Source organism: Diospyros lotus, chromosome 2 (assembly GCF_014633365.1).
Source record: "Diospyros lotus cultivar Yz01 chromosome 2, ASM1463336v1, whole genome shotgun sequence".
Lineage (NCBI taxonomy): Eukaryota > Viridiplantae > Streptophyta > Magnoliopsida > Ericales > Ebenaceae > Diospyros > Diospyros lotus.
The window spans coordinates 30,603,622-30,624,479 of record NC_068339.1 but is presented as its reverse complement, the minus strand read 5'-3'; the positions used below and the strand labels follow the sequence as shown (position 1 = coordinate 30,624,479).

General features: G+C 43.7%; 1 protein-coding gene across 3 annotated transcripts in view; it reads right to left on the bottom strand.

The window, feature by feature from the left end:
* The window catches only part of LOC127795479 (probable galactinol--sucrose galactosyltransferase 2), a 39,635-nt gene extending 22,261 nt beyond the window's left edge, over window positions 1-17,374 (bottom strand). The window contains exons 1-10 of one of the 3 annotated variants that reach the window (XM_052327172.1): window positions 16,866-17,373; window positions 16,506-16,732; window positions 15,914-16,004; window positions 15,622-15,670; window positions 15,331-15,422; window positions 15,062-15,169; window positions 14,763-14,867; window positions 14,209-14,619; window positions 13,858-14,017; window positions 13,691-13,758 (exon numbers count right to left, since the gene is read on the bottom strand). In XM_052327172.1, coding sequence (XP_052183132.1) covers window positions 13,691-13,758; window positions 13,858-14,017; window positions 14,209-14,619; window positions 14,763-14,867; window positions 15,062-15,169; window positions 15,331-15,422; window positions 15,622-15,670; window positions 15,914-16,004; window positions 16,506-16,732; window positions 16,866-17,248 — 1,694 coding nt within the window. In that variant the 5' untranslated portion in view covers window positions 17,249-17,373. Of the gene's footprint in view, window positions 1-13,690; window positions 13,759-13,857; window positions 14,018-14,208; window positions 14,620-14,762; window positions 14,868-15,061; window positions 15,170-15,330; window positions 15,423-15,621; window positions 15,671-15,913; window positions 16,005-16,505; window positions 16,733-16,865 lie in introns of all 3 variants that reach the window. The other 2 variants (XM_052327173.1, XM_052327174.1) reach the window with 2 other exon arrangements.
* Between the last annotated feature and the right edge of the window lie 3,484 nt (window positions 17,375-20,858).

Below are 20,858 nucleotides of genomic sequence, written 5' to 3'. Positions count from 1 at the left end.
ATATTTGTTCTTCATCTTCTGCATTAGTCCGATAGATTCGGCTTTTTTATCTTTTGAGCTCCTATAAATAGGGCTCCAAGTCTTCATTTAATTTTCATAAGGATCAACTGTGGTGCTTCAAAACTCAAATTTCTCTCAGGTCTCAGCGCGTTTTCTGGGCCACGTCTTCATTTTCACCATTGGGCGAGTGCTCACTGGGCCACTCGGTCATGACCGAGTGGCCATGACATGCGACTGGGGGCTACTCAGTCATGACCGAGTGGCCTTATTTACTCGGTCATGACCAAGTGACCCCCCACTTGGTCATGACCGAGTGGTCCCAGTCTCTCAATGCCTTTAAATGCCTTCAAACGCTTGACTCAGCCTTCAGTTGCTCCTTCTTTGCCTTGTACTGATATTCTTTGCCTTTATGTGCAGGTATTTTGCTTGCTGTGATCGTCCGCCTTTCCTAACGTAACAAGGTAACGGCTCTGAACATTTTTAATATGTCGAGGAGAAGACCGGCATCACCCCCCGGCCCTGTGCACATTCCTGCCACTTCGAGCTCTCGGCTTCAATATAGGGCTTTTGAGCAGGTTTATGATGCTACCCCTTCTGGATTTATGGTGAGGTACCCTCGCCTCGATGAGCCGGACCCTTCCCAGGTAGATGAAGGCTCCCTTGGCGTTCACTTTGCTTCCTTTGAGGTGGGACTCCGTTTTCCTCTTCCGCCCTTTGCCATAGCGTGGTTGCGCCACTACAAGATCGTTCTGGCTCAACTTCACCCTAATGGTTGGGCCCAGATGGTCGGTTTCTCTATGCTTTTCCATTAGAGGGATGTTGTCCTTTCCTTGATGCTCTTCAGTTGCTTATACCGATTACAAAGAGCTAGCAAAGACTGCGCCCTCTATACACTCCAGAAGGTGTCGGGTTTCGAGCTGTTCAGCGCTCTTCCTAACAAGATCAATCGGTTTGAAAAGCGATAGGTGGTGATAGAACCTCCGCTCAGTTGGGATGCTCCTCTATACTAGAACTATCAGGATGCTAGCCAAGGATTTCCCCCATGCAAGGAAGTTCGGGGCGTATATCGTCGTTTAGTAGGAATGTTAATGGCGCTAAGTCCTGTCGAGTTGATGAGCCTCCTGACTTTGGAAAATTTCAGAATCGCAAGTTGGGGGTCGTGACGCCAACTGTTCCTCCTCAGTCTTCTTCACTATCCAATCAAGAAATGGAAGGAGTCGAGGAGGAGGAGATGGAAATGCCTGAATCATCTTCCCATCCTTCTTTCAATCCTCAGGAGGAAAACACTCCTGGGGGTAGAATATCTTTCGCCATTGCTTTCCTTTCTCCATTATTGCATTATTTTTCCACATTAAATGCTTTATATTGATTTTTGCAGAAATGGCTGGATTGGGTAGGCTGATGGAGTTGTGTAGACACCACCGTGAGGAGGAGGCACGTGTTGCGACAGCGACCGGGGTTTCTACTCATGGAGCTGAGGGATCTACAAGCTCTCGCCCTCCTCGGTCACGTAGGCCTGCTAGCGTTTCTCCCACTGGGTGGAAAGGCGACGTCGTCCGAGAAGCGACCACTCGAGTGATGAAGTTCCTTCTCATACGGAAAGTCCATCATCAATTCCTCTCTCTCATAAAGAGGCCGTCGACATCCCATCTCCTACTCCAAATTATTGAGGGGGGCGAAGTTCGTCTTCTCGGTTTGTTGGTGACATGGCCCGGGTGGAAGAAGAATGTCGCCATCCTATAATTCCTAATAGGAAGGATCGTCGTCGTCTTGAAGGCGAGAAATCATTAAGGCCACCTCTTATACTTCCCATTCCAGGCGATGTGAGACATACCATGATTCTCGGAGATAGTACAAAATTTAGTGGTCGGGACTTTAAATTTTTCCCAAGGGTATTAGAGACAGACTCCATTATTGAACCAGGGATTGCCGCTCGTCTCATTTATTCCACCATTCTCCCTCAAGAGGAACGGTAATTTATTGGCGGTAACTATACCCAGACTAGGGATGAAGCAGAGCAGCTCCTGGTGCAAAGGATCCAAGGAATCGTTGCCTCCAATGCTAGGAACAGGGCCTATCGTGAGCAAGTAGAGGTCCTAATGTCAGACTGGAGGAAACGCCAATCTTCCTAGAACGAAGAGCGTCAAGAGCTAAAGGGTCATGCTCGTCGGGCGGAGCTCGAGAAGAAGAATGCAGAGGCAGAGATTGGGCATATGCATGATCGGCTGTCCGAGGTTTCTGTTGATACCTCGGGCCTACAAGGGGAAATTCAAGATTTACACTCTAAGCTAGAAGCTGAAGAGCACAAGAATGTTGGGTTGATGGCGCAACATGAAGCACTTTTGCAGGAACACTCTTTATGCCTATCAAAACTAAAGATAAGCTGTAAGGATGCTCGGGCTATTCGGGCTAAAGCAGTGAAGGAATATCGTCTCTCAACCGATTGTCAAGATAGGAAGGGAAAATATGCTTCAGGCTTTCTGAAATATGGATTTTATCTGGCCCATGCCCATTTAGAATCTTAGCATCTGGGAGAGACTTTTCCTTACTCCCGAGGTTGAGGAGTCTCATCAAGTAGATTGGCGTCAGTATGAGCCTATGAGTCCTTCTTCTTACTTGGACTCTTACTTAGTCGATGATTTGGAAAATTTGACGGGCCCCTGAAATCCGTTTCCTTTCAATCGTGGGGAAGAAGGCATGGCGGTCGACCCCGGAGCCATTAAAGAAGATCCTAGCGCAGCTACTAAAGATGTCCCTCACACGGCCGAGGTTGAAGAAGGGGAACTTCCCACAGTGCCTCCTGAGATTCCTGTTGTGTCGTTTGGGTTTACTAAGCATTCCTCTCGCAAGTCTCGCTCCCGCGAGTAGACCCTCATTGTAGTTTGCTTTTCGCTGTTGCTCTCTCTTTTTTTTTTTTTTTTTTTTGTAAGAAGAGCTATTGCTTTATCAATGAATATTTTCTTCTTTGCCCTACCCAACGTGCTCTGCTCTTTATTTCTTGATTTATTCTTTTATTGCTCACTTTAGTGATACGAGGCCAAGACTTTTCTTTCACTATTAAATCATGCACGATGTGGCAAGCTTGAGCGTATTTTTCCTCGTTGCCGGGTTGTAAGCGAGACAACGGGTGTGATTGCATTTCATCTCATTGCTGAGTTGTAGGTGGGGCAACGGGCTCGATCTAATTTTATCTCGTTGCCGGGCCATAGGCGGGACAACGGGCTCGATCTCGTTTTATCTCGTTGCCGGGCCATAGGCAGGGTAACGGGCTCGATAGTATTTTACCTCATTGCCGGGCCATAGGGGAGGTAATGGGCTTGATTGCGTTTTACCCCGTTGTTGGGCCATAGGTGGGGCAACGGGCTCGATCGCATTTTACTGCGTTGTCGGGCCATAGGCGGGGCAACGGGCTGAATCGCGTTTTACCCCATTGCCGGGCCATAGGCGGGGCAACGGGCTCGATCGCATTTTACCCCGTTGCCGAGCCATAAGCGAGGCAACGGGCTCAATCGCGTTTTACCCCGTTGTCGGGCCATAGGTGGGGTAACAGGCTCGATTGCATTTTACCCCGTTGCCGAGCCATAGGCAGGGCAACGGGATCGATCGCATTTTACCTCGTTGTCGGGCCATAGGCTGGGTAACGGGCTCGATCGTGTTTTACCCTGTTGCCGGGTCATAGGCGGGGCAACGGGCTCGATCGCGTTTTACCCCATTGCCGGGCCATAGGCGGGGCAACGGGCTCGATCGCGTTTTACCCCATTGCCGGGCCATAGGCGGGGCAACGGGCTCGATCGCGTTTTACCCCATTGTCGGGCCATAGGCAGGGCAACAGGCTAGATCGCGTTTTACCTCGTTGCCGGGCCATAGGCGGGGCAATGGGCTCGATCGCGTTTTACCCCGTTGCCGGGCAATAGGCGGGGCAACGGGCTCGATCGCGTTTTACCCCGTTGTCGGGCAATAGGCGGGGCAACGGGCTTGATCGTGTGTGAGCTCCCTTTCCGTAAATGTAAATAAAGTGACATCCATGCGCACACAAGCATTTTTACGTGGTTCGGCAAAATGTGCCTACGTCCATGGTCCTTTTTAGGACTTATATTACTGTAGATATTTTCTCAGGTACATCGTTTGTATACAACTTCAGATAGTTCAAATTCCATGTTTTCCCCACGGTATCTCCTGAACGAGTTTGCAAAATGCAAGTGTTGGGTCCAATCAGCTTTAGAATGTGGTATGGCCCTTCCCAATTTGCTCGTAACTTTCCATCATCCCTTAGTGCGTTGGTTACAACAGATCTTCGAAGTACTAAATCTCCTTCTTTCATGGGTCTGTTCTTAACCCGAGAATTGAAATAACTGGCGACTCTTCTCTGATATGCAGCTATCTTCATGGCAGCGTTATCCCTCTGCTCTTCAATCAGATCCAAATTTTCTCGCAATGCTTCAGAATTCCTCGCACCATCCTCTTCCTCATATGCCATCAGTCTTGGGGACTTAGCTGAAATTTCAATGGAAATTAAGGCCTCTGTCCCATATACAAGATTGAACAAAGTTTCTCCAGTAGCGACTCGACTAGTCATTCGATAAGCCCATAAAATAGTGGATAGCTCGTCGGCTTATGTGCCCCTGGCTCCTTCAAGTCGAGCTTTTAGGCCATGGAATATGGTTCGGTTACTGACCTCAGCTTGTCCATTAGCTTGGGGGTACGCCACTGAAGCGAATCTTAGTTGGATCCTTAGGTTGTCATAAAATTTCCTAAAGGAGTCACAATCAAATTGCTTCCCATGATCCGTAACGATAATCCTTGGTATTCCAAACCGGCACACAATGTCTTTCCATACCATTACCTCTACCTTTCGTGTTGTAATGGTGGCCAATGCTTCATCTTCAATCCATTTGGTGAAATAGTCTGTAGCCACTATTAAAAATTTTCTTTGTCCGGGTGCTTGAGGGAAAGGTCCCAGAATATCCAAACCCCACTGAGCGAATGGTATAGGCTAGAACGCAGGTTGCAACTGGGATATTGGGGCAGATTGGACTGAAGCATGTCGTTGGAATTTGTCACATGATTTGACTTTCTTTAGCGCGTCTGACCTTAGTGTGGGCCAAAAGAAACCAGTTCTCAAAATTTTGGTTGCTAGGGCTCTTGCTCCCAAGTGTTCTCCACAGATTCCACTATGAGCTTCTACTAGGATATATTCGGCCTCTTGAGGGCCTAAACATTTGAGAAGAGGTGTAGTGTAAGCTCGCTTATATAATATCCCATCTATGATGGTAAACCTTGAAGCCCGCATCTTAAGTCTTCTTGTTTCTTGTGGATCATCTGGTAATTCATTGTTAGTGAGATAACGATAGAAAGGCGATCTCCAGTCTGTTCCTCCCTCAACACATGATACCTCTTTTTCTTCAAGGCTTGGATGGTGTAGCATCTCCACAAATACTGCTCTTCCTATTATCTCTCTAGTGGATGCTAATTTAGATAAAGCATCTGCATGTCTATTGAGTGATCTGTTTATTTGTGTTAATTGAAAACTCTGAAATGTCTGTGCCAGGTCTTTTACTTTGCGCAAGTATTGAGCCATCATCTACTCTCTGGTTTCATATTGTCCCTGAAACTGCTGCACAATCAACTGAGAATCACTATGAGCAACCAATCGTGCTACTTCCAATTTTCTTGCTATCCTCATTCCAGCGATTAATGCTTCATATTCAGCTACGTTGTTGGTACTTGGGAAAGCAAATCGCAGAGAATACTCTAACGTTTCTCCCTCAGGAGATACGAGTACTATCCCAGCACCACTTCCCTGTGAACCAGATACTCCATCAACAAACAACAACCATTTTGCCTGCTTATTTCCTGTTACCTTACTAGAGTGTGTACATTCCACAATAAAGTCAGCCAGCGCCTGTCCTTTTATAGCTTGTCAAGGTTGATATTGGATATCATATTCACTTAACTCAATGGACCATTTGGTAAGGCGACCGGAACATTCTGGCTTTTGCAAAATACTTCGTAAGGGCTGATCTGTAAGTATGATGATCGAATGAGCCTGGAAGTATGGCCTCAACTTTTTGGATGCGTTTAACAGTGCTAATGCCATTTTTTCTGCCACGGGATAACGTGTCTCGGGGCCTTGTAATACCTTGCTGACATAATATATTGGTTGATCTACCTGTCACTCTTTCCTGATTAATACTGCGCTTATGGCTTCATCACTTATCCCCAAATATAAGTACAACGTCTCTCCAGTTTCTGGTTGTGTTAACAGGGGAACTTCTTTCAAATACTCCTTTAACGGTTCAAATGACTTTTGGCATTGTTCCATCCACTCAAACTTTTTTCTTGCTCTTAATGTTCGCAAAAAGAGTAGCTCTCTTTCAACTGACTTGGAGAGAAAACATCCGAGAGCTTCCATTCGCCCTGTTAATCGCTGAACTTCCTTAGTTGATGCTGGTGGTTCCATATCCAATATTACTTGAATTTTCTCAGGGTTCGCCTCGATTCCTCTTTGTGTGATCATGTATCCCAAGAATTTTCAAGACTGCACTCCAAAGGCACACTTCGCTGGATTTAACTGCATCTTATACTGTCTAAAGACTCCAAGCACCTGTGCTAGCTTTTGTACATTGGATTCATCCTCTCGACTTTTCACGATCATGTCGTCAACATATGCTTCCATTGTGTCGCCCAACAATTTTTTAAAGACTTTATTCACCATGCGTTAATAAGTGGCTCCGGCGTTCTTGAGTCCAAAAGGCATGACTTGGTAGTAGTTGTAATACCCGGTATTACATGGTATTGAAAATAAATAGATTTTTATTAATTTGGCAGGGCCTCGGGTGGTCCGGGAAGGCCAAAAGTCAATTTCGAGTAATTTATTAACAATTTGCCGAATTGGCGGCTGGGAGTGCCTCGGGACTTGGATGTCCAGGGAAAAAGGCAAGAGATTGATGAGCGTCTCGAGATGAGATTAATGATGCTGGAAGCGGTCCGACCGGGAATAATTTTCAGAATAAATTCTGTATAAGCTCGAGTGGGTGCCAATACCGAATAGTCAGAGGAGACCTCCTGGAAGCTGAGGGGACCCTAGGGGTGGTTCGATTTTCTGAGTAAGGTAACCCTTAAGTGTTTTCGGGTCAAATTAAGGTCCCGTGCAGTCGTAGGGACGAAATTGACTTTGGCGAGTAAAAGTCAATAATTAATTTTGGAAAATTAATGTTTTGGTGGCTTTGGGGTAATTAATTAAAACTTGGAGGGTTCAAGTGTAATTATAAAATCCCTCAAGTGTAAATATTAATTTCTTAATTGAAATTATGAGATATGGGGGTTAATGTGTAAATTACTCATATATATATATATATATATAAAGTGGCAGGCGAAGGAAGCTTCCTTGAAGCTTCGTGCATCCCTCTGCCATTTGAAATGGCCGATGAGAATGGGAAAGAGAGAGATCGCGAGAGCGTGAAGAAGAGCTCGAGAGAGAGCTTTGCCGAGAGAGTGAAAGCTTGTGAGAGAGGAGAGAGAGAGAGAGAGAGAGAGAGAAAGCTGATGGCCATTCGGCCATGGCAGAAGCTGCCATAGCCAGCGAAGAAGAAAACAGCCGCAGTGGGTGAGGCTTCAATGGCTGGCCATGGAGCTGGTCGAAGCAGCCGATGGCGATCGCGGCGTGCGGCAGCTGATGCGACGCGTGGGTGGAGATCGGAGTCGATTGAAGTGTCGGCAATGGCGGCTGGAAGCTGCGAGGTCAGCCATGGCGGCGGCTGGAAGCGGCGTCGTGTGAGCAGGGGAGGCCGGAGTAGGCTGCGGTGGTGGCCGGCGGTCGTGTTGCAGCGAGGAACGGTCGGCGGGAGCGAGTGGGCTGGCGGCCAGCGGCCATGCGCAGTGAAGAAGATGAAGGAACAGTGGCTGCGCGCGGGAGAAGAAATCCAAGGAAGAAGAAAGGGAAAAATAAAAGAAAAGAAAAAATTAGAAAATAAGAAAATCTGGAAAAATAGGGGAAAAATCCCGAAAAATTCCAGAAAATTGGGAAAAGTCTTGGAAATTATATTGAGGCTTATAGAGCTTACCGGAAGCTCGAGAATGGGATTTCGGGCATGTGATGGTAGCTCGGGAGGCAACGTCGGTGTGGTCGTTTCTGAATTTCGTTTCTGAATTTCGTTTCCATATTGTCCGAGGTAAATTAATATTTCTTCCCAAATTATTTACATTAAGCGAGTTAATGTAGAATAATTAATTATTGGATTAAACCCTGTGTTGGGGTTATTTGAAATCTTGTTGATGGATGATTTTGGCGATGTGCGGTGTAGTTGAGGGCATTGGTTAAATGCCGGATGTTAATGGAGTTGGGATTTTGTGTGTTTTGCATCTAGGTTTGACCGGGGAGGCGGTGATCCTAGAGGAACTAGAGGTTCGGGCTGGAATTCGGGCCGAGGCAGAGATGAGGCTTCGAGCCAGGTAAGGGATGGCCCCATGTGGAGGTGGCCTTGCAAGTTAGTAAATGTGTTTGATAATGTTTTTATGTTACATTGGCATGTAGTGGTTATATCTTGTGTGATGCAAGACCTAGTGGACCTATGGCCATATGGAGGACTAGTGTGGTAGGGGCTGATAGGTTGATGCCTCAAACCCTAGTGGGTTGTGAGGATAAGTGGGCCTAGCCTCATTTGCATGCATTTGGCATACATAAACTTGATTATATTCATATTTACATGCATTGCACCCTTACTGAGTCTTTATGACTCATGAGGTTTTACCTCATGTGTAGATGATGCAAGTCCAGATGCCAGCAGGGATGGTACTGAGAGGCTGTTGAGGCAAATAGCTTGTTGCCTGTGACGAGTAGTTATGGAATCTCCTTTATTCTTTTATTTGTATTCATGTAATTGAATGTAAACGATATTGAGCACTAGATGTATTTAATTGTTGAAATCATCGTAGTGTGATAAATGATTGTGAGATTGTTCGTGGCATATGGCTTACTTGGAGAAGCCAAGTTTCGGACCAAGTCAAGATTTGCAAGGTATGTTCTCATAAATCCCCAATACTCAGCGAAGTGTTTGTATGCTAGCTTGTGCCTGGGTCACCTCTGGCTTGCTATGGGGCGAGCTGAAGAAAGGTGAAGCTCACTCGGGTTTCGGGTCTCAGTCTGCTGTGTCTTCTTAATTGAGTTAGGACCGATTCCTGAGTGGAGCAAAGGGAAGGACGAAGCTTAGTTCCCACCTAGGGCGTTTCTCTTGAAACATAGTCCAACCCTTCAGCTGTGGTTTGATAGGTGAGTAATCTGGTCGATTATTTACCAGTGGCACCCGTAAGTGGGAGCGGGTCGTTACAGTAGTATGCCCCCTTTTCAGTGATGAATGACGTCTTCTCTTGGTCTGGAGGGTACATCATTATTTGGTGGTATCCTGAGAAAGCATCCAAAAAGCTCAGAAACTGATATCCAGACGTTTCGTCCACAAGACGGTCGATCCGTGGTAGCGGGTATGAGTTTTGGGGGCATACCTTATTGAGATTGGTGAAATCCACACAGACACGCCATTTTCCATTAGGTTTAGGGATCATAACAACATTGGCCAACCACTCTGGATATAATACTTCTCGAATGAAGCCCGCCTTTAGCAATTTGTCAACTTCCTCTTCCAATGCGTGTAGCCTATTAGGGGCAATGTTTCGCTTCTTTTGTCGGACCGACTTGAACTGGGGATCCACATTCAAGTGGTGGCATATTACTTCTGGACTGATTCCTGGCATATCTTTTGGTTTCCAAGCAAATACGTCTGAATTTTCTCGCAGGCACCTTGCAATTTCTTCTTTTATGTGTTTCGGAAGCTGGGACCCCACATATGCTACTTTCTCAGAATCTGATTCACTTAGATGTATTGCTTCCAGTTCTTCAACAGGTTGGGGTTTACGTGCGGCTCCTTCCTCCAAGGTTTTATGTATGGCTTTCTCAGCTATAGATAAGGTTTCTTCAGCTCTTTTCCCTTTTGTAGACAACACATAACAAGTTCGTGCTTTCTTTTGATCTCCTCGGACTTGTCCCACTCCGGCGGGTGTGGGGAATTTCATCAATAGATAGCATGAGGATACCACGGCCCTTAGATCATTGAGTAACGGGCGTCCCAAAATCATATTATACGCCGCCAGGAGGTTTTAACCACCATAAAATTCGCTTGTCGAGTTACGAGTTGGGGGTCTACACCTAACGTGATAGGTAACTGAATAGATCCTGCAACTGGAACTGCTTCTCCAGTGAAGCTATATAGGGGTGAGGACACTTTCTTCAATCGATCATGAGATAGATGCATTTGTTCAAAACAGTTCCAGTAGATCAAGTTGACAGAACTGCCACTATCTACCAAAATTCTACTGATGGGGTGCTTGGCCACGACTGCTGAAATAACAATGGGATCATCATGCGAGAGTATTATATCACCTCAATCGGTTGGGGCGAAGGTGATTGGCTCTTCATCATCTCTTACCTCCATTACTGAGTTAACTTGATAGGCTTGACGGGCATATGCCTTTCGAGAGGCTGATGTGTCCCCACCTAGGGTTTCCCCACCTGAAATAACGTGAATGGCCTGTTGAGTTGGCTCATTGTCTACATGAGTGTCTTGCCAACGATCTCTTCCTCTCTCTTGTTGCCTCTGGTTTGGCCTTTCATGCCCATCATGTATGTCTTCCCTTTGCCGAGGTTCCCTGTTTTCTTCTTCCTCGTTTCTCACATATCTTTGCAAGTGCCCCTCACGAATGAGCATCTCAATCTAATTCTTCAATTCTCTGCTGTGATCAGTGGAATGTTCCCGAGTTCGATGATATCTGCAATACTCTTCTTGATTTTTTCCCATAGGTCGGCCAACTCTGCGGGGTAGTTTAAGGAGTCCTTCTCCCTCTACTGGGGCTAATATAGTTGATCGGGGCTGTAAAAGCCGAGTATAATGATCAAAGTGAGGTTTAGGTACATCTGGTCTTCTAATTCTTTCCTGTCATCGAATAAACTCTTCTTCCCCTTCGCGCTCTTTTCTCTTCCTTTCTTTGTCTTCATTCCCCACCACATTCCTCATAATTTCAGTGTGGAGGATATACCGGTTTGCTCGGATAAATAAATCGGCCAAGGACGTTGGAGGGTCTAAAGAAAGTGATTCTTGGAGAGAGGCAAGTCGTGTCCCCTGGAGCATAGCCGATACTGCCACTTGAGCCGACAAGTCAGGGACTTCAAGAGTGGCATTACGAAATCTATCCACAAATTGACGTAAGGATTCCTTATTCTTTTGTCGTATGCTGAGCAAATATGTGGCATCCTTTTTTCTTCGATTGTTAATCACAAAAGCCTTGATAAATTCTGTTCTAAGCTGCCCAAATGATGAAATAGAGGCTTTTGGAAGGCTGTTAAACCATGTTCGAGCATGTCCTAATAGTGTTAAGGAAAACGTTCGGCACATTCGTCGTCGTCCCATCCGTGCAATATCATCAGTGACTCATAATTCTGAACATGATCATATGGGTCGTCTTTCCTTGAGTAGAGGGTGATTTGTGGCATTTTGAATTTTTGAGGCAGAGGTCTCTCCAATATATCTGCAGTAAAAGGACATTTTCTACGCTAATGCTCTTTTGTTGCAAGGATTAACTTTTTTCGCTCAAGCACCTATTCTACTACTCTTTTCATGTCATCACGCATACTAGCTGTTGTCTGATTGTCATGTCTTGTCGGTGTACTGGCCACTGTTTCATGATACCTCCGCCTTTGAGGGCTTCTGGTCCTGTTTTCCATCCTTGGGTTTTCATTTCTTTGGGGCACGAAATGAGGGTTCTTTCTTGGTGGTAGCGATCTGGGTCTGTCCTCCCGTCGAGGCGTAGACCGGGAATGAGAATCGGGAGTAGCTTCTTGATAGAAATTAGCTCCCACCTCGGGCTGAGGTTCAGGTGGTGGCATAAACTTTTTCAGAGTATCAGGTAACACCCCTCCAGGTATCATACTTTGGAGTACACCAGCCATGTCTCGAAGTGCTTGCATGCTCTCAACATGTTGTTGCCTCAATGCTTCATACTCTTCCCATGGGACCGTACGTGGTGGCTGTCGTGAGGTCCCAGCTTGATCAGTAGGGAACAATCCTGAGCCGATGTTAAGTGGAGGTGGGATTGGTTGGTTCCCCATCTGCTGGTTTGGAGAAACGGAGCGATCACCTCCTTGTGTTTGAGAATTATGAGGGGGAGGAGAAGCTCCTTGTTGTTGAGAGTTCTATGATGGCGGGCGTGTTTCAACGCCTTGAGAGAGAGTTCGTCGGTGTCCATGGGTGTTTGCCATTCTTAAGTTGACTTTTTGTCTTGCGTTTCCCACAGACGGTGCCAATTGTTGTTGCCAAAATACAACAATCTATTTTAATTGCGAATGGATGTAAGAGTCTTGGGAGTCGTGTCTTTGCTGATAAGAATCTTGACAAGCAATTGGATCTAGTAAAGGTTCAAATCTGATAATCTGGTGGGCTGATGATCTGGTGGCCCAAAATGACCGAGTGGCCTTGGTGATGAGTGGCCTTGGTGACCAAGTGGCCTTGATGACGAGTGGCCTTGGTGACGAGTGGCCTTGATGATGAGTGGCCTGAAAATGATGAGTGACCTTGGTGACTGAGTGGCCTTAGTGACGAGTGGCCTTGGTGACTAAGTGGCCTGAAGATGACGAGTGGCCTTGGTGATCGAGTGGCCTTAGTGACGAGTGGCCTTGGTGACCAAGTGGCCTATAAAACGAGAGCACCGTTAGGACGCGGGTGGGGGTCCCCGCGCAAACCCTCCGATGCTTGAGTCAAATCTCAAGAGAAAATGAGAAAATTGTACTTCAATTACTCAAAATTGCGTCCCTTGAGATGAAGGCGGGGTCTCATATTTATAGTGGAGGAGAGAGAAAGGCCTCGCGATATTTTCGGCGAGATTCTCGTGGCCCATTCCGGGAATTTCGGGGCCCATTTCGCTGGCGAGACGGGGGGGACTCGGTTGGATCGCTAATCCCGAAAGGTCACTCGGCATGGCCGAGTTTAAAGAGAAGGGGCCACTCGGCATGACCGAGTGGCCCTCCACTCGGCATAACCGAGTGGACCCCCACTCGATTGTGCCGAGTGGGGGAGGTAGGCCGAGTGGATCCCCACTCGGTTGTGCCGAGTGGGGGTTAGCCACTCGGTTGCCGAGTAGGGCTTTTCACTCGGTCCAACCGAGTGGGCACCCACTCGGCCCAACCGAGTAGGTCTTCTTCGATCTCCCATCTTCGCTTTAACTCATCGAAATTGGGGCCCACACTTAATCATATATCTGCTTCGTCTCCCCGGGTATATCAGTTTTTGTTTTTTAGTTGTATTACAATCTGGTTTTCTTTTCTGTTTTATGATCTTGTAATCAATTGTAAACTTGAGATCTAATGGATTGACTAGAGGCGAACTCTCTGCCGTGAGTAGGATCTATAGATCCGAACACGTATATCGCTGTGTCTTTGTGTGTGTGAGTGAGTTGTGGTTTAAAGCTTTCGATTTTTTTATTTATTGTGCTTGATCTGTGTTTAGCCGAGATAATAGGTCGGTTAAAACCTACATATATATATATATATACATATATAGTACCAATTAAAACGTATTAACTTATTGATGATTGAAAACTAGCTACTCTGTCAGCGGCTACTAATTAATTAATTAATATTCTTAATTACCTGACGTAGACGGGGCATCCTCCAACTGCTCGAGCAACCGCATGAAACTCAGCTGCATTATGGCGGCTCTGAAAGTTGTTCATGCATGGAATTGAATAATTAGACTTAAAAACGTAGAAATTAGAAATTTAAAAATTAAAAACAAGACTGAGATCGAGGGGTCTGGCCTTGTCGTCAAAACATACATAAAACATGTCCCAATCGGGAACCATGACTTCACCAAAAAATATGCTGTTATAAGCCACAGCAGCTATATGCAATGTCTGAGTTTCTGGATTTCTTGGGTAGTAGTCATCCGATGCCCGCGTAATCGCACTTCTTTTAGAGCTGCAATTCCAAATATATGCATGCATGCACCAAATTAATTAATTGATTAAAAAGAAAACAGATGGCTATTTTAATTAATAATTTTATGTACCCTCTGGATATATATGATCAAAGAGGAGCAAAATCTAGTGTTAAGTGGATGCTAGCTATTTAATCGTGTTAACTAATTAACAATAGTGCTTATATAAGACCTGTAGACCGAATCGGTGTTATGACCCATGCAGCAGATGATGCTATTGTCTTTGAAGTTAGTGGCTATGGACTTTTCAAGTGCCTGTTGGAAGTGTGTGGTTAAGAACACTCGGCCTCCGGTGCCTGCTGCTATGGTTTCCAGTAGATTCTGCACGTCAACCTTCACCCCGTCCACCTCCTGTGACACCAGATACTTGTGGAGATCGTCATAAAATTCTTCTGCTTTGGTTGGATCAATTGCACCAACGCCGTATTTCTCCATGCAATCCATAGATAGATCTCTCATATTTGCCAGATTCCCCGGCGACTGCACTGGGTACTTCAACTCTGGATTGTACTTCTTGGTGGACGGAGCCTCCGGGTGAAGCCCACCCCAATATCCCATTAATGCGTGCCACACGTACACATACCTAACAACAGCCACGACGACAACGATAAATCAAGTTGGATTAATTAATTAATTAATTAAATCCTAACTAGCAAGTAGTGTAGGGCAGTTACAATACATTAATTATATATATATATATATACACTTTGGAATAAAACTAATTACTTGAGCCCAAATGTCCTTTTTATATCAGAAACAAAATCCTTGAGCCCATTCGCTGTTTCCCGGAACTTCTTGTTTTCTTCTATGCTGACTAATCTGCCACCAAACCTGATCAGATTCTCAAGCAAATTAATTAATACGTACAATCAGAGGGTAGGGTAGGTATGTATATATGGGCGTGTGTTTTCCCTCTTCTCTCTCTCTCTCTCTCTCTCTCTCTCTCTCTCTCTCTCTATATATATATATATATATTAATTTAATTTGTTGAACTTAAGAAATTAAATACATATATATGAACTCACTGTGATCCTTCCACTTTAGGCTCCCCTTCCTTTTGGAACTCATTACTTGTATCTTGCCATCCATCGTCGATTATCAAAAATCTTGCTGGAGTGCCTCCATCCGATAAGCTGACACAAAAACAGAGATATAGAGACAGTCAGAGCTGATTGCTCCATTTTGACAACAACCCAAGTCTAAATTTATAAGGCAAAAAAGAAAAGAATTAATGAAAAGCGAAAATGTCATGTATACATATATTACGCACATAACAGGGGACAAACGTCAAAACCTTTTGAGGCCATCTCTGATTCCTGAAGGATTAACGTCCGTATAGAAAGCATCCCAAGTGCACCAACCAAAGCAATCTAGTATTCCAGGCGTCTATAGATATATAGATGTATATAACATAGAAGAATAATATTTAATGGATCAGCTTAATTAATTTCCAGTGGAAGGTTAAATGCCTAACTAGTTAAGCTAGCACGCACACACACCCACACGCATGTATATTTATAGGTGGAGGAAGCTCAGTATATATATATATATATATATATATGCATAGCCCGTCTATCTAACGTGCCTGTTTGCTCTCTCGGACTGCAAAGGTCCCACTGTACTTCTCCAAAATCCTGCAAATCATATGTCAGAAACCGATTAGAGTGCAAACATGTTAATTAGCAAAATTTAAAGGATCTTAATTGGGGTTCCAAGGAGGCATAATTCTCCACTAAAACCCCCATCTCCAGCTACTTGGGACCCAAAGAGAATTTTTGGCAGCCATAACGCCACAACAACTGTTAAGGTAAATGAAATTAACTAATCAATTAACATTGAAGGAAGGAACTCAAAATTCTACTAGAAAGGCAACCTACTTCATAGATTCCGTCATCAGATCAAATGGGTTGTTTCCATTATTCACAAAAACTGCTTTTAGAGACTCTGATGCAACTACAGCGGGATCACCTATATATAGAATGGATAAGCAGCCCATTTCATTAGACCATTTCAGTCAAATAAGAATGTATAGCACAACACACTCAAATATACATTACAACACACCAAGTGAACGGGAAGGGAGTTAAAAGTCTTTGTCAGAGTACTGTAACCACTGCTGGCTATTTTTGCACGGTCAACATTAAAATTAAAATTTATATATGTGGTCTTTTTGACATTGCTTCCAATTTCAAGTTTAATTCACCTAGCTAGCTAACACAAGCTATATGAATGCTGCATGTATGGAAATTATTTATGGCCAAATCATGCATTGAGCTAGGGATCTCCTCTTGGGGATTTGCTAGCTGTACCATGCACCAAGTAGAAAAGGAATATTATTATCATCTGCAGATAGGAGAGATTGCAAGACAGAACTAAACCTTGGTATGGAACTATAGATCATCCAACCACACACACACACACACACACACATATATATATATTAATTGAAGACAGATGGATGCTAATTACCACTTTCAACACAAATTTCAAGTTCATTAGCGGAGTTCCCCTGCAGGCTGCTTCTGAATTGACCATCTAAGACGGGCAAGAATAGGACATAGGACACAGATCCTCTGGGCTCCCTTGCTTCCAGCAATAACATCTGGGTTTCCACAGGAATGTCACTCCCTTTATTTCCCACTCGAGGAATCATCCAAAAAATCTTGAATCTAAACAAACACAGGAATCTGGTATCCCTGCATCCATCCATCCATCCAATCCATCAATCCATCAACACCACACCACACTAAACCACCCCACCACACGCACCTAATTACTAAATTTCCCATTAATTACTAGGATGGATTGATGAATCGATATAGTACTTACTGCGTAAGGGTGCCGAGCTTGAAAACGAGGCGGGAGCTGGAATGAGGGGAATTAGTAGCACCAACAAAAGCGGAAGAATCGGTGCATGGCGTAAGAAGGACATTGTCTGGTACTCCCATCAGTACAGCGTTCTTGCCGTTGAATCTCAGGGCTCCATCTTTAATGAGGGGTTTCGCATTCAGGAACATGGACTGTCTCCATGCTCCTCCTGCTGCACTAGTAGCCGCCTTATTACTATTATTATGATTGGCAAAGCACAGCAGAGGCAGCTGCAGCGAGAATGACAAGTACTTGCAGGCATTATTATTACTATTATTATTCAGCTGCAGACTTCTCATCGGATTCGGAGATGGAGCTGATGCAATCATAGCCGCCATGGCCATGCTGCCGCGTGCTGCTTCTTCCGATCAATGGCGGGGCTTCAAATATAGTCGTAGGATAGGATGTTCCTGTTGGTTGGTTGGTTGGGTTGTAGTGACCGGAAACCGTAGTAACCTAACCGAAAGCATTTATATATAATATATTAACATTATATATGTAACTATAAAATACGATGAAAGCCAGCTAGCACTACACCTACAGGAGTGAGTGGTAATCAGATGTCCTCAAAATGATAAGGGGCAAAGCGTTCAGAGTTGTTTGTTTCCTTTCCCCATCCCCTACGGGAATAATGTGTCCTCTCATTTTTGTCGGGACATTTCTACCCTTCTCATATTGTTTCTTAATTCTTGGTGGTCCTCCTCTCTTTTAGTTTTTTCTCCCTCTATCCAGATTGTACCCCATTGCAAAGCTGAGTCTATATTTTAAACAAAATCTTTAAATAAATTAAATTAAATAATTTTTATCAACTCAAGAATAAAGTTATCATAATTCATAATTAGAATAGTTATGTCTTTAATAAAATAATAAATTGTGTATTTATGTTAAATTAATATTTATTATGAAGACATTAAAAGTTAATTAGATGTTATGATTTTAAATAACCCATCTATTGTTGCTAGCCATCCCGAAGAAAGTTAACCATCCCCTCAATAAATTTTTTGCTTTGCTGTGAAGGGATGGAGAAGCATCAAAGCATTTAATGCTATGAAAGAAGTGACGAAAAGCAAAAGCATGCAAGATTAATCCCACTCTCAAAATTATCGACCGCCCAGCACAACTGTCTACAGTTTCCTTTGTCTCACAAAGAAGATTGTTGACCGTTTGTGTCAGCTTCTGTTACTTCTAGTATATTGCACTTAAGTTTCGCTATTAACTCTTAATAGCACTTTCATTAACTTGTAATGGAATTAACCGAAGCTCCCGTTAACTCTTAATGGCATGCTCCATTAACTTTTAATGGTCTCCCAAACATGTTGATCCATTTAGTTAACTATGAACAACAATTATCATCATTAACACTTAATGATGTGGAACATAATAACAACAAAAGTTCACTAATTCGAAATATTATTCAGTGTGTATGACTTTCTAGGTTCATAGTTATTTAGCAATCAGGACACATCAACTCCTAGATGCTGGTCAAACACTTTGACCTACTAAGAAGATCTCTCCAGCTCCCTAAAGCATTCTAAAAGATCCTAAGTATCCTCTAGGCAAGACTCAAGACAATTATAATGGTAATGAAGTCTATACTTTAAATGAACCTATTAAGATTTTTTGATTACTGTATACTATAATCCTTCTATTGACCAATATTCCAATCGAGTGAAAGTCATGGATTGATTAAACTCACAGGATTTGATGACTATGCCAAATCCAGTATGGTTTGATTGAGATAACACTTCAGAACTCTTTTCAACATCGGAAACTCCTTTCCAATCGAGCTTACCCTAGCTAGGGGTTTACCAATCACAACCAACTGAGACCACATAGGATGTTCACCATATAACGTCCTATTTCTCAAATATACAATGATGCTCAATATAAGTTAATATCGTACACGACAGTATGGAAATCCTTATCAACGAAAGTATAGGATCGAACTTGAAACGCTAAATAGCTATATAACTATAATTTTCACTATATAGTTGTGAAACATAAATCCTCAAATTTCAAAAAATAAACCTTTAGTATCAACACAACTTCCTTATACAATGTCCACAGTGTATCATTTGGGATATGTACATAATGATTAGGACAAAAACCTTCAAAAGGATAAAGACAAACCAAAGCTTCATAGTAGCTCATAGCATCGGTAATACAACACTTAAGGTATATGGATTGTACATCCCTCATCTGTCTAAATTTAAGAAAATGACAAAAAAGCTCCAAAGATACACAGTAACTCGGCTTATGCAAATTTTCATAGTACATGAAAAACAAATTAAACTTTGGCCACTTCCTTGCCCTTTCTTTTGCTAGTCTCCAGGGTACCTGGCACATTTGATATACCTAGAACTTAGGTTGCACGGAAACGAAAACGGGAGACGTTTCCGATAGGAAACGAAAACGCATAAACGACATTTTTCTAAAAAGGTAGGAAACGGAAATGCAGGATAAACTGTAAATTTAAAAAATATAAAGCTAAATAAATATAATTTTTAATATAAAAAATAAAAAAATTCTAATATAAACAATAAACATACAACACTATAATTGCATACAAAACTCACTTAAATTAAATATATACAACTATACAAGAAAACACTGTAATTGCATTTGCACATACAAGCCACAAAGAGGGAAGCAGCCAAGGAGATAACTTACAAGAGGGAAGTAAATGTCGAGCAGATGGCGACGAAGCAGAAGACGACACGACAGTGAGGGCGACGATGACACGATGGCAAGAAGGCACAAAGCGAGGCACTGAAAGTAGACGGGGAGGCACTGGAAGCAGACGACGAGAAGCACCGAAACGAACTAGATGGTGAGTGGGACGAACTAGACGGCGGTGAGAGCGACGAAGCAACTAGACCAGAAGCAGATGGCGGCAAGGGCGAGGGCGATCGAACTCGAACTGGAAGAAGAAGAAGAAGAAGAATAGGAGGAGGAGGAGGAGGAGAGGAAAAAATTAAGGGGTTAGGGCTTTTTTTCAAGCCGTTGGAAGCGGCTGCTGGAAACGCGTTTCCAGCAAAACTTATTAATTGCTGAGACGGCTCAGAAGTTTCTAAAAATTACACAAACGGCCCGAAAATGTTTCGGGCTATTTTTTCTCATTTTTGAAATAGGAAACAGTTCAGAAATGCCGAAACGACGCCTCCGAGCCGTTTCCGTGCATCATAGCCTAGAACGTTAAATATTCTAAGGGTATAAAACCATCCAAGTTAGATAATTACATCTAAGTGAGATGGTGCAAGAAAGAAGATACATGCATGTGTATGCAAGTATGTCAAATGTCATGAAATTCTTCCCCTCTATGGAAGCCCTAACCAAGATGTTGCAATCACCCCCGCGCTAACATATCCAAAACCTCAGCACCACGTGGGCACATGGTCCCTGACCACACAAATATTTTTACATCAAATGTCAAATATTTTTACGAGTTCTTGTAACCCAAACATCAAATATTTTACATAAGGTCATAGGGAATAATCTAATTTATTTTGCTGGAAATTTGTAGGTAACAAGTAGTGTGCACATGCCTTCCCGCGTCATCGGAATGAGACCTCACATGCCCGCGCACGCAAGTAGGCTGGTGCGTGCAGATCATCTTCTCTGGAGACGAGCGACACGATGACGACCAATCTCGATTTTTTGCCATTTTCTCACTCATTTTAACTCTGATTCGACCCCCATTTGTTCCTATGGCTTCTTCTCTCTTCCCTCTACCCTATTATAAGCTTAAATTAAACTTACCTTACTGTTTTCCAGTTACTCGAGCCCAGATTCTGACGAGTGCTTTTAAACTCTGGTGAACCTGATACCTCTTTCGTTTATTGACGAAAATATTTCCTCTTTCTTTCAGAATACTCCCCTCTCCCTCAAGAACATAATTCTCTCCTCAAATCAACCTATCCTCACATTAATTCTCTTGAATTGCTTCACAGGCTT